The sequence below is a fragment of the Zosterops lateralis genome (genome assembly GCF_965231275.1).
Source record: "Zosterops lateralis genome assembly, chromosome: 3".
Classification (NCBI taxonomy): domain Eukaryota; kingdom Metazoa; phylum Chordata; class Aves; order Passeriformes; family Zosteropidae; genus Zosterops; species Zosterops lateralis.
Window position 1 is genome coordinate 31298033 of NC_139764.1, and position 14001 is coordinate 31312033.

Genomic DNA, 14001 nt, shown 5'->3' on the forward strand with positions numbered 1-14001 from the left:
GATATGGTTGTTTAAATGGGATTTTTACTCATTGGAGACCACTGCCTCTGCTTGCTCTTGCTATTTTTGAAAATCAGAGGTACACTAGATGCTTATGTGAAACTTAGTGACATTTGCTGCTTTGAAAAACTTGGAACTCAAAGGCTCAGGAATGAAAAAATAACTCTTAAATCTCGAATCTTTGGTAAAACGTAAGTGTAAGATCTCACAAAGGGTAAGATTTGAGTGAGATTATAAAAATCAGGTCAGACTTGTGTATGTTACATTAGCTGGCCACAGATGTGTTGTGAATGCATATATATACAAGATCATGTTATGGGATATAACAAGAAAGCTGAAAGCTCTGGGCCTTATCTGCTTGGTTGAATAAACGCAAGACTAATCAGAGAATGAGAGTGTGGGAGCCAGTGGAAGGGAAATACAAAGAAGATGAAGTAAAGAATTTGTCTGACCAATGCTAGAACAGCTAGACTGAAGCATGTGGTAGTTTGGTGGTGGGGTCTTTTCTGAGGTGATGCTGACTGGAAGAGAAGCTGTGTTTGAGAAGGCTGTGTGGGGGGATGCTGCTGTTTCTGAGGCATCATGAGGTTTGTGTGATAAAGGTAACAGTTTGCAGTATTATTGAGCTGCCTTGTAAGCACTTGAAAGTCTCATTCTCAGAAACAATAGCCTTGGCTGCTCTGTAAAGTGTAAGTCTGTTTTATTCTAGCTGTGCCTGAAGATTCCTGAGCCCCTAAAGCTGTGCTGGTAGATGCTGTTCTGCTTTACACCGAAAACAAGTCCTACCAATGGGTGCTGTAGTACGTCAAGACATGATTTAGTCTTCTTAATTGCACCTCAAGTGATAAGTTAGCTTTTATCTTGAGTCCCTCAAAGATGATCATGTCAAAACAAAGTTGGCACATCTCTCTTCTTGCCCCTTACCACAAGGTCACGTACTAGCTTGCTTTCCCTTGGATTGGCACAGCATGACTTCTATGTCATCAAATGTAGCTCTGGATACTTAGGATTTTTCCCCTTACTTAGAAAGGCAGCTTAATTGCCTTTTGTCCTTGAATTTTGTTTTTCATAAAGAAAGAAGGAAGAAAATTAGGTCAGTATGTTTTGCCTTTAACTAAATTAAACTACATTAAAACTAATGCAGGCTAAAAGAAAGGGGATGGGAATTTTCAATAAATAGGATTAGGGAAAAAGTACCTTCTAAAAAAATACTAACTTTTCCTATCCTCTAAAATGTTTTCCTATTTCAAAAAATTTTAATCAGATCTCCTCCTGGATAGGTCTTACATAATTATGTGGAGAGAATCTAGAATTGTTTGGCCTTATGTTCTTTTAAGTCTGGTATATAAAGGTAAAAGAATATTTTAGAGCTTAGTCCCCCAGATCTCACCTGTTGTCTGTACTGGACAGTTAAAAGTCCCTTTTGTTTACTCAGCTGTTAATTGCCACTTTTTTAAGCAGATGCTTAAGATCTGTACTAATGGGAAGGTCATCAATAGAGTGGGAGTAGAAAAAGGCAATGTTACATCACCTTGGAGGAATTTATTTATTCCCCTTTTCACCTGTTACTCTGTTTGTTTTCATGCTGCATGCAGGTTTACAGGTTTCACTACTTACAGTAGTTAAAATATAGTTGATGTCTGCCATTTTTGTTGGATTTGATATTTTGGTGAGGTCTGAATCTTTGCCCAAGATCTCGTAACTTGCAGCTATTTTGCATTCACGATGGTTGAGTATTTCTAGACTCACCCTTTTTCCTTCACTTCCTCATGCTGAATGCAACTGTTTAAATACCCACTGAATTCAGCGTGTAATGCAGCCCATGTCCACCCTTGGCTTTTTCTGAAAAGATTTCTATCTCATTCAGTAACAGTCCTGCAGCAGAGGGTCAAGCAAAGCCCATCTATAATCTGCTTACTGCAAGTCTGCATCATGTTTTCATGAAGCAGAAATGAACATTTAATTCCTGTGACTGAATAGACAAGGTATTAAACTGAAGTTAAACCATTTCTGCACTGTGTCAGTAAAATCATTGCACCTTAAATGAAGCTTCATTTTACAGCAAAATACTTAGCTAAATAAACCAAAACAAGCACCGTGTTCAGAAAGGTATCAGGTCACTTGCATTTTTAGTTGGGAGCATATGGACTCCTCTGATAGGAAGTAGGAGTTGGTAGCAGTGTTCCACTGTCTTTGTGTTGTTTGACAGATGCTTCTTGAAGTATTTCTAGATCAAATCACATAAACTGCTAAAATAACAGCTGTTAATTTGCTCTTTCAGTGAAAGAGTAAAAGCTCTCATTTCTACTCTGGTTTTGGTTTTGGAAATGAAGGCAGAGGATTGGAATACAGGGAAAGATCTCAAAACTGTGTGCCAGAGCCTTTTGGTAGAAGTTCAACCTGTCTATTTTGTTTCCACTAGAGGAGCCTTCCTTGAAAATGGCCATGGATAGTGCATGGCTTCAGAATTCTTTTAACCAGATTTTAATCAAGTGTGGTAGTATTTTCATCTACTCTCATACCAAATATCTTGTTTATATTTAATAATTAAATTTATCATACCATATCCCACATATCTCGAGACATTAGTGTGAAGAATTCAGGGACAAATGGTTGTGAAATAGTTTAATAAAATGTGTTCCATTGTGAAGGAATGTAAGAAAAGGCATTTGCTGCTGAAATCTGGGACTTGACAAAAGAACTGGTTTGGGTGAGTTTAGTGTACAGGAATATATCTATCAACAGATGTCAAGTTAATTTAGTAGGTAAATAGATTTAAGCAAAGACTTGTGACATCCATTGTCAGCAGACCTCAGGATACCAGTTGCCTTTGGATTTAATCTGCCATAAAAACAATGAGAATATTTCTACATGATATTGAGAGATTACAACCTTCTTTCATCCAGATTGCTTTTTTTTAAGAGTCTGCATCATAAAATTGAGTCCTGCTGATTTTTTGCTGGAGATGAACTACCAAGAGAAGATGCTTTCTTGATTTGTGTGACAGCAGGGTTGGGGGAGTGAGGGGGGTGCATGGGTTATGTGTAATTTAGTGATGGTTATATCTAGTGTCTGAATTTATTTACAAAGACTTATTTCTGGTCCTATTGAGAAGAGTGGAGGTAATTAAAACAAAATTTAAATGTTTGTGAACAAGATTGTGGAAAATGAACTTGCAGAAAAAGTATTGCTTCCACTGCCAGCCATAAAGAGCCGTAGCTGAAATGTCATCCTGGTAGTACAGTGACCTAAAGAAAAGCTGAGCTAGGGGAGTGCTAATATACTTTATTAGACAGTTGATGTGATTGCAACAGGAAAGGTGGTTTTTGATGCACAGATTATTTTTAGATCCCTCCATCTCTAAAGCTGGATCTTTTGTGGGCTTCTGGACTATTGCATGAAAGTTCAGAACCAATAATTAAAATAGCAGTTTTTCCTATATATTTGACAATGATGCTTCACTTAGACTTTGCTATAAAGACTGTAGTGGGAGAAATACAGCAAAGTGCTATACCTGCATACATATGAACTCAAGATGTAAGATTATTTTTAAAAGTAGTGTAAATGTGTTAATTGGTATTTATTAAAAATGAATGCATTTTTATTTGAAAATGAAGGCATGTTTAGCAGGGAAGAAATAATAGAAGTGTAAAATAGTTTTAATCATATCATTCAATAACTAGACTGGGAGGGCTACATAAGGTACAGAAATTTTATGTGTTTTCTAACTTTCTGATTCAGAAGTGCACGTACTGCTTAGAAGTGAGGGCTTCTGCCACAAGTTTTAAGTTAGGGGAAGATTCAAGGAAAACCTCCAGTGTTTATGTTGTAAACAACTCTGTTCAAATAGCCTGCCATGCAAAAATATCCCAGGCTTCATTAAAGCTGTATGGAATTTGTGAGATTTTAATAGACATTTTTGTGGAATCAGGGAAAAATCCATCTTTAAATTAGGAACTTCCCATGAAGTGTTCTGTTTTCCCTGACGCTTATGTTGGAGAGAGCTGTTAGGAATGACACACATCAGTTCCTATAGCTGTCTGCCCAAGGCTGTCTGCTTGGAGAAGTAAAGCATTTTTCTGTAAGACATTGGTTTGGCATCTAAATCTCAGTAACTGGTTCTGGTACTGGTAGCATAAGTCTGTTATTGCTGCTGATGTAACTCTTCATGAAATGTTCTTCTTCCTTTAGCAGCATTAGCTGTCTCTTAGTATTACTGGCTTTTTCAGCTACAAAGAGAGGAATGAATGGATCTATCCTTCCAAAGAATACCATCAGGAAGTGCAACATGGATGGCTTTTTAGAAAATTTGGCTGTTTCTTTCCAATATGTTTGAATTAGTGATTACAGTAGAACTGTTTCCCTAGGAAAAGATTGAACTTTTTGCAAAGAAAATACAGAAATTTTGAAGTAGATGTAAATCACTGAAGGTGGTCAGGGTTAAACTTGAATAGTTAGAATTGATGTGTTATTCACAGTGAAGTTATGAAAGGCTAGAGTAAGTTGACTGGTATATGTAAGAATTAGTTTGCCAAACAGCACACTGTAGTCATTTGTGAATGTGCAGTGTTGGAAGGTTAAAACAGAAGCTCTCCATCTCATGTCACATATATGCCAAATGAAAAATGCTGCTGCTGGTTTTAAAACAGTTATGCAACCTAAGCCAGCAAAAGTGTCACTGTTATGAGGCAGTTCTCAACTCTTAGTTTGCTGAAAGTCAGCTTTTTGGACAGGAGTCAGGTCTTCTGGTCTATATGATGTCATGTATGGTTCTTTGTAAGTAAGTTTTGTGTTTAAAGAGAAAAAGTTTGGTTTAGGCAAGTGGAGAGGAGTAAATAAGTATTTTCATATGTTTTCTGTAATTTTTTAAACTTTTTTGTTAGAAAAGCTTTTTTGAAAGTAAAAAACCAGTATGGCTGTATTGGCTGTGGCAGTTGCAGAATACTACTGTAAACAGAATTTGAATATTTCTATCATTATTTAATAAGCTAGAAAAACATCTAATAGATTTCTCCCTGACAGGTATTTTTTGGAGAAAACCATCCATTTTCTGTCAGCTGTAGTAGGTAAAAATTAGCTCAAATAAAAATGTTAGTGCAGAAAATCTGCTGATTGGACCCCTGTCCAATTGGATCTCTGTCAATCACCTGTCTGAAGTGACTGGTCCTCAGAAGGAGGAGAACAAATCAGATGCTTTCAGTGTGTTAGGACTGTTGTGTTTACGTGATTTTCGAGTGCTGCTTGACAACAGTTCTTCCAAAGATGCAGCATATTTTTCCCTTTCTGGTTAGTGCTTCTTACTATGTGTGAAGGTGTAGAATCAGGGAGTAAACTGGGGTGGGTATAAATGTCCAATAAGTGTAATTCTCATAGAATCACAGATTGTGTTGAGTTGGATGGGGCCCATCGGGATCATCGAGTCCCACTCCTGGCCCTGTGTAGGACACCCCAAGAATCACATCATGTGTAGGTTTTGATCAAAACTGTGGACTGATTTCTGTAAAAGATAGGATGAAATAGCTGAGTTCCACTTACTAGAGAAAAAACAGGGAATTATTTTATATACTAATCATTAAATTAGTATCAAATTGAGATAAGAAAGAAAAATCAATTGTATATCATCCTCTAATACAAAATCCAGAGGTTTCAAATGAAGTTAGTAGAAATTAGGCTGAAACAATCAAAAGTGATAGTACATTTTATTTTCTCCTGTAGTTACTGTTATAAAGAGGATAAGAAGGTTTGGTTTGGTACAGTACAACTGTTCTTTATTTCAAAATAATGTAAAAGCCAGAAATCTGTGTTTGGTTTATATGCTGGATGAATTGCTTGAGGCTCTCAAATAATAATAAAAAAAAAACTCAACAAGACCAAGAAACCACTAAGACTCAATATAGTTTGTTTATTTTTTTTTTTTTAATCCATTGAAACAAGCAAGATCAAAATTGTAAATGGGAATTTGGAAGAGTAATTATAGTTTTATACCTTATTTTTCTTTATTCTTTGCATTTTATTATTCTTTTAGTCTGCTGTGTTGTAGAAGCACTGCTTGCTACTAAATGCAATGTTTAAAATTCCCTAAGATTGTAAGGGATAAGCTACAAATATGGACTATCAGGCAAGCCCTGGAGATTTAGTTAATCTGACCTAGATGTTCTTTTGATGATTGAGACCTGCAGTATGTGAAAACACTTCTCAATTTCAAAATGAAACACAAGGATATCTGTTGTATAACTCAGCTGTCCTTGTAGTGACAGACGCATCAATCATTTCTGAACAGGAAAGGATTTACTATAAAAAGTTTGTAGCTTTCGAGCTGTTGAGTTCATTGGCATTCGGATCAGCAGTGATATTGGAAGTTGTAAGTGAATTCAGCATTTGAATTTTACCATGTCCTAAAGAGGATTAGCTACAAATGCAGGCAACATACTTCTTTCTTTTTCATTTTCAAGAGCCTGTTGTGTATCAAGAGCCTGTTGTGTAAGATGTTAATTCTTGACTTAGTTTTCAGCATATTTTAGGTGAAACTGCTTGGTAGCTCTTAAAAAAAGCATCGAACAGGTACCTATAAATGTAAGTACCTGTGGGGAGGGGAAAAAACACAACCAAACAAACAACTAATTGGAAAAAAAAAGCATGTACCTGCAAAGCTGTGTTTATATATACACCACTTTGAATGTGTAGGAAACCACAATTTTTCTGTAACCTTCTGGACTAAGGCTATTCTAACAGTACAACTAAACACACAGAGATGCTCCATGTTGAGGAACTTTGGGATTAACATCCTGGTTTTTTTTAAACCCTTATGTTGACTCCATAGAATGGTTGGCTGATTGGTAGGATTATATTATATTATATATTATTATATATTATATATTATATATTATGTATATATTATATATTATAATATATAATATATAATATTATATATTATATAGGACTTTACTCTGCAGAACACTATCTCCTATATATAGGAGGTAGTATATAAACGAAACTTAAGAGTTTTCACTGAAATTTTGCATTCTGTTTGTCTGGTGTAAGCTGAATTATTTCAGAAAGATGCAAGGGTAGTAATTCTGCACTTGAAGAATATGGGAAAAGGGAATTACCTGTGTTTAAAAGAGTGAAGGTAAATTCACATTTCCAGTAGGAATTGTTTCCACTGTTTTGCAACTGAAACTTAATATTTCTCACAGTATTTTGTTCAAACTGCCTCTTTTGTGCAAACTGGCATTCAAATTTTTAAAGTTGCACTTCATATTTAAACTGTCGATTTCTTACAATATTCAAACCTAAAACCCTTCAAGAGTCAAAACATGTTTCTCTGTAGGGGTGAACAGACATTTCCTTGGAATTATTTTAAGCTATATTAATGTGAATCTGGACATTTGAAATAAAAAACAGAGTCCATTTTGTAAATTATATTTGAGCTAAGACAAGACAGTGTAAAGCAAGGAAATCCAAGGATCTGTGGGAGGAAATGCCAAGAGGTAAAAAAATGATGTATGCTTTGCACACATTTTGCTGTAACCTTTTTTAGGTATGTTGGACATGAGTAGGTAGAACGTGTGACACATCTCTTCAAAAATTTTACCTTTTCCTATCTTAATTTTAGAATTTACTTGAGTGTAGGAACTGCTGTTCAGATTATGGCATGTGGTGCTGGGAAGACACAGTGTGGTTTTCTACACTGGATGGAGTTTCAAGGATTGAAACCTTTTCTTTGAGCATGTGTATAATGTAGTGGCAGTCTGCTTGAAACAACAAAGGAATGAATAAGCAAAGGCTCACACTTTGCACCTGGGAAAGTCAGTAACAGAGAGAACTGTGGCATGCTGACAATTACACATCAGTTCCTCTGTGTTCACACACTTAAGAGCAAACCTTCAGTGGCTTAGCCTTGAGAGTAAGTCTTGAACCTTCTGTTCTGGGGTAGGAATTGCCCTACAGTTACTATACCTGGCATCTGTGCAGTATATTGCCATCACCAAATAGTGATGGTGCAGTTCAGAAGCAGAGTTTTCTAGTTGCTAAGTTGCAGTGGTGCTGAATACAAATATTTTGTTGTGAAGACAGTTTGGAAACATTTGGTGCAGTTCTTTACCATGAGTAATACAAAGGATTACTATAGGTAGCAGCAATAATACCCAATTAATGTGGCAACAGGATTTATTAAACGTTTCAGTTCTTCTGAAGTGTATTTTAAATGAACTCTCTCAGCAATGTTCAGCCAAAAACAAGAATGTCTTGAAAAAGGTGGCTGCCATTTTTATGTCTCATAAATGCAACTTAACAAGATTATTTGTGAGCTCGTAGTTTCATTTAAACAAAGAAAAGCTATGAACTTTTGTTTTGAACACCTGCATTGTGTTTATTTTCCCTTAGAATGTTCTATGTGCAGTAATGTATTTCTTCTTGTGGAAATATTTTGCAGACTCCTGGCTTGAGAGCACACTCCGGAAGATTACACTGGTTTGCAAAAAAGTGTGTATTGAGTAAACAGGTATGTGATTCATATGATGTGTTCTATGGAACTGTCATTTTATTCCAAGAAAAATTGTTTTGAAGTATTTTCTCACTTGATTTTTATGTTTGTGAAAGGACATGTGACAGGTTGATGAGGTGAACTTAATGCTGGTGTATACTTACTATTTTAGCTGAATGCGCACAGTATGTATATGCACATATATAGAAAAAGAATTGTTTGGCTGAAGTATAACTGTGTTCTCTCTTATTTTGAAGACGGAAGTTTTGGAACAGCTGGTAGAATTAACTCGAAATCTGTTTGAGTGTGATAGAGATGAGATGTACTACCACCTACTCGAACTGTGTGGTGAGTGAGCTCAAGATCTTTTTCATGTTTGTGATCTGTTTTCCTCTGTGGCTGGAGATGGGATGTAACCCTGGAGAGAAGCTGTATCTTGATGCACAATTAGTCTGGGTACCATTTCTCAGGCATCTTGTGGGGGACGATAGGTCAGAGGTTTGGGTTTTTTTCATCTGGAGACCTGAACACTTAGTTAGTATTGTGTGTGTGTGTATATGTATGAATGAATGTAATATATAGACTTATGGAGTACGAGTTTTCCAATCCGTGCTATTGTCTGGTGTTACAGTTTGAAAGTTAATTCTGTTTTGGCTTTCAATGTGCTCAGAGAAGAAAACCTGCTCATCTGTTATCTCTATAACTGATAAAAATCAGGGATCTCCTGTAATTGGATCTAGTTCTGAAAGCTGCATATATTTTTTAAATTTACTCACTTTTCACCAGCTACAACCTAACTTTTGCATCATTTATAGCCATGAAACAGTTTTTAAAACTGAAAGTTAATTTCTGTGCTACAGACTTAGTGTAGGATGTGTCTTTGAGGTTTGCATTCTTCTTTTCTGTGTTTTTAAGTCTGTTTGGTTTGTTATTCCACATATTATACTGTATTATAATGGATTAAAATTTTTGAGATTTGTTTTCAAGTTCTGAAAAAATACATTGTGTTAAGATTGGGTATGGAGCACTAAACAGTAAATTGGAACATAAAGCATTATGGATTTCTGTGTACCTCGGTAATGTATGTACATATATCTGCATATTATTGAGCCATTACAGGAGTTTGATGTATCTGGAAAACTTGTTTTTGAGTTTGAAGTAATTTTAGGCTGTTCTCGATGAATATTTTTGGTTGGGTGGGACTACTGATGCAGGCCTCTTCCCCACTGCACTTCACTACAGCAGGAGAAGACATGAGTTGCACAAAAAAAAAATGACCAGAGACCCCATGAGAATTTTGCTGCTTTTCATTTCCTGAAGCCTTGGAAAGCTTCAAAGAAAACTGTAACGTTACCTAATTCTGGCTTTACACATACTGGTTCACCATCAAAAATCAAATAGGCCTGAAAATCAATCTTGTCTCAGCAGGGAGAGAACCTTCCTATTTCTCCACTCATCCTATTCACCTCTGGCAGTGAGTAAGTCTGACAGTGTGTCTGCTAGGAAGAGAATCTAAGAAGATACAATTCATCAAATTCTGTCATGCAAAATCTTCAGTCTTCTTTCAGAAGACAGAACCAATTCCCTCTATTCAAAGAAATGGAAAACATTTGTGGGTTTATGTCACCATGAAAGACAAAAGCCATGCATAATCCTGCTTTCAACCATTTTAGATTACCTATCAAAGCTGCCCCATGCACAACTACAGTAGGACTGTTATTGTGTACCAAACCCATAACTTCAGTTCTGTTTTAGGCATATAAAAAAAGACGACTACCATCTAGTCCAAGCAGCAATCAAAAGGTTGAAAGCAAGGTATTTGGTTATCACAGAATAATTTATATTGGAAAAAAACTCAGGAGTTTAAGCCTAGGCCTTTTCCTGGAACTAGGATAGTTCCAAAGTCACATCACATCATAACCTTGTTTAGTAAAGGTTTTAGTAAAGATTTGAGTTGGTCTCCAATAGTGGAGATCAAAGAGCCTTTCTGAGCAATCTAATCCAGGATTTGATCATTCTCAGGTACTCCTTTGCTGCAGCTTTCAAACGTCACCTTTCGCCCTTTGCTGTGCACTTGTGAGGAGAGACTGACTCTTGAAGAGTCAGCAAAGAATTTACAAGATTTGCATGTACAGTAGGAGAACTAAACCTGATTTGAGTAAAATGCCAAAGCAGTTTATTGAGAAGGATGTTTTTGCTTCAGAGAGCTCATTAGGGTGTAAATCAGTAGTTTCAATCAACCAGTGCTTCACAATTGGTGACTGCAAAGCTAGAAAATGTAAAGGCAACAGTAAACGACCTGCTGTAGGTAGTTAAGTGCTAGTTAACTGTTTTCTTTCATGAAGCCCAGATTTCTGTTTATTTGCAGTTATGTACAGTGATGCATATATAAATTTCAGTTAACAGTCTAGAACAATGGAACTGATGATCTGGGATGATCACTTCTGCACTATTTTTGAGCTGATTTCTCATCTAAAAATTCGTATAATCCTTGGTGTTTTTCTGGTATCCTTTATGTATTAAAATAGTTTAAAACTTCAAATTGTTGTTCAGATGAAGCAAAAGTACATGATTAATTGATTAATTATTTTCCAAAGTCATTCTTTTGAATCACCTTATATATGGATGTATATTCTAAATGTGCTTTTATCTGAAGATTTTAATCTTGTTTCAGAGAGCAACAATGACTGGAAAAAGGCTGAAGCTATCTGGACTAAAATTCAAGAAGAAAATATTGTTCCTCGTGAGAAGACGCTAATTTTACTTGCCCGTATATTTGAGAAAAATGGTCAGGTTGTTCCATTTGAGGTACCTAAGGTAAATGGAGTTTAACTTTCCTAGCTAACAACACTTACGAATATATTTCTTCTTATTAAAAAAAAAACATTAACAGATAGCATTACAGTGATTTAAATATTTGCTTCTTTTAAAGGGTAGGCTTGAAGATAGCAGAGGTGCTGCTCCTGGGCAAGAACTGGAAATACGGATGCTTTGCAAGAAAAACAAAGCAAAAGGTAAACTGAAATCCACTGTGGGTTTTCTCCGTCCACGTTAATTTTTATGTTTCAATTAACTGCAGAGCTCTTCTGTGCAAACTTCCCAGTCTCTGCTAAAAACAGAATTAATTTATACATGAATATTTGCCTTTGTGCACAGAAAAGCAGAGTGTACTTCAGTGCCATTCCTTTGATTTAGTCTGTGTTTAATCATTGGAAATCCATTCCTGTCCCTCTCATTCCAAAGCAGGGTGGCAGAAGAAGAAATAGCTTTACTGGACCTTACAAAATGGGGATGAATCCCAGAATGTGTCAGGTTGGAAGGGTGGGTCATCTGGTCCAGGCTTTTTGCTCAGGCAGTCTCATCTTTGAGCACATGGAACAGGATCCCTGAGTATCTCCAGTGATGAGACTCAGTCATGTTTGGGTGGAACCTCCCGTGCATCAGTTTCTGCCCTTTGTCTCTAGTCCTATTGCTCTGCACCACCGAGAAGAGCCTTGGTCCTAATTAGTTCAATTCTAGTATTTTCCAAGGTGCAGAGCATTTGAATATTCTGGAAATACTTATTTTCTTCATTTGTACTATAGTAAATAACTAGGTACCTCACTTGAAAGTGGTATAGAAAATAGAATTCAATAGGATTAAAAATTAATTTTGCTGAATGAGGAAGATTTATAAATGCAAGACACCTAGTAATTTTCTTCTCTAAGTGTAATCAGTGTATTTTATGGGTTGGACACAGATTTTTAGGCTCTGAGTTTTTAAAAGAAGAATGTCTCAGTCATTCAGACATTAACTTACATTGTTAGTGAAATGACAGTCTAGAGTTATTCATTCAAAATATTCAGTTTGTTTAGATTAGGAGTCTAAACTTGAATCTGGACATTCTGTATACTGGGAGTGCAGTATCAGGTAATGTATATGAAATAAGGAAAAGTATATTATGGCAGAAATTATGTTTTCAGGAAATTCTTCATGCTGGCAATGGTTAAAAGTATCATAAGAAAATAAGAAATGAAAATCAGGCATAATCAAGGGGATGCACTTCTTGACATTTTCACTAGGAAAGTGTCCTGTGCATATGGTATCATAAATGATCAACTGGAGAGCAGGAGGAAACTAAATAAATATGCCTTAGATGTTGCAGGGAGACTGGTTTAAAATAAAAATATAAAATATAACTTCTGTGATGATATCAGATATTGAACTTAGCAATAAATCACTTCTGCATATTCTTTTATTTAAAGGAGCAGTATTTGAGAGAAATTGGTCTAGAGCTATTGGGAATGAAGGGGAAAAAATGTTCCAACTATGTTGGAAAACTGTTTCTTCTTGGAAAACTGTTCTCTTGGCCTTAAAAAAACTAAAAACATGAAGTTGTTGCCTTTTTTTATATAACAGTATCATGTAATTTTTGTGTGAATGTAATAGGGCAGCTTTTTGATGGGAAAAAGATTAACTCAATCTAGTTATGTAACTATTCAATAAAGTTACCAAGTCTGACACGTTTTGATAATCTGTTCTCCAAAGTGCTTGATTTATGCAAAGTCATATTTTCATCTTTGTCTTGATTCTTCAGTGTGAGAACTTGACTCTAGGGGATCATGTAACACATATCCCAAACAGTCACAATTGCTGAAACAGATTTGACTGTCTTGAGAACTGAGACTTTCTTGGCAAGTTGTCACTTTTCTAACAAATCTTTCTTCTTGAAATAGCTGGTATAACACAGTATGATTTTGAAACCAAGAAATTTCTCTTTTGAATGCTAATATATTTTAATAATTTTAGATACCATCTGAAGAAGTAATATCTAATAATGCCTGATCAGGCATCTATCTCAATTCAAGATTGATCCAGATATACTTCAAACATGCCTCTTGCAGAGATGCAAAATGAAGTTAAGAAAAAAATCTGAATAGGATGATCATACCAAGGTTAGGACTAACATACACAACGAAGTTGATAGAAATATTTTTAATTCTTCATTGAACCAGTCATTACAAAAAAAATTTAAAATTAAATATAATTCCTTGTAGAAGGAGGTCTTACATGTTATGGACTGTGATAGTTGAGGATAACAAATGCTTGACATCGTGACCACTAGTGGCAAGATCCATTTCTGTACTCAACTGAGGGAAATAATATTTCAACACAGGGTGAAATCCTAGTTCAGTCTGAAGACAGCAGAGCCTTTGTAGGAGTCTCTAAACATAAGGAATTTTTTGCCTTAAAAAAATTAGAATTCAAACAGAGATTTATGAGCAGAAAGACCAAACCTATCACCAGTCAGCTACATTTTTGTAAATTATTGGTTGCTTATGTAGCAGGTTATACCAGTAAGAGGGGTATTGTTCTTGTTGAATGTGGTTGCTGGTCTACTGGTACCTCAGATTTCAGAAGAGTGGAAGAAAAAATGTCTTCTCACTGAATTTAAACTTTAACACTATGAATGCTGCTGATCAGCATCTGAGCAGATAAGAGCATCACATTGCTTCAGGCCTGAGTAACTTCAGACC

The 14001-nt window shown here is 35.8% G+C and overlaps 1 protein-coding gene across 4 annotated transcripts in view; it reads left to right on the forward strand.

Annotated features, from left to right (window-relative positions):
- Nucleotides 1–14001, forward strand: part of LRPPRC (leucine rich pentatricopeptide repeat containing) — a gene marked incomplete at its 5' end in the record, with an annotated part of 85121 nt that overhangs the window by 51155 nt on the left and 19965 nt on the right. For all 4 annotated transcript variants that reach the window (XM_083856556.1, XM_083856557.1, XM_083856558.1 and 1 more), the window contains 4 exons: nt 8435–8503; nt 8743–8833; nt 11160–11302; nt 11418–11499. In XM_083856556.1, coding sequence (XP_083712682.1) covers nt 8435–8503; nt 8743–8833; nt 11160–11302; nt 11418–11499 — 385 coding nt within the window. The remainder of the gene's footprint in view (nt 1–8434; nt 8504–8742; nt 8834–11159; nt 11303–11417; nt 11500–14001) is intronic.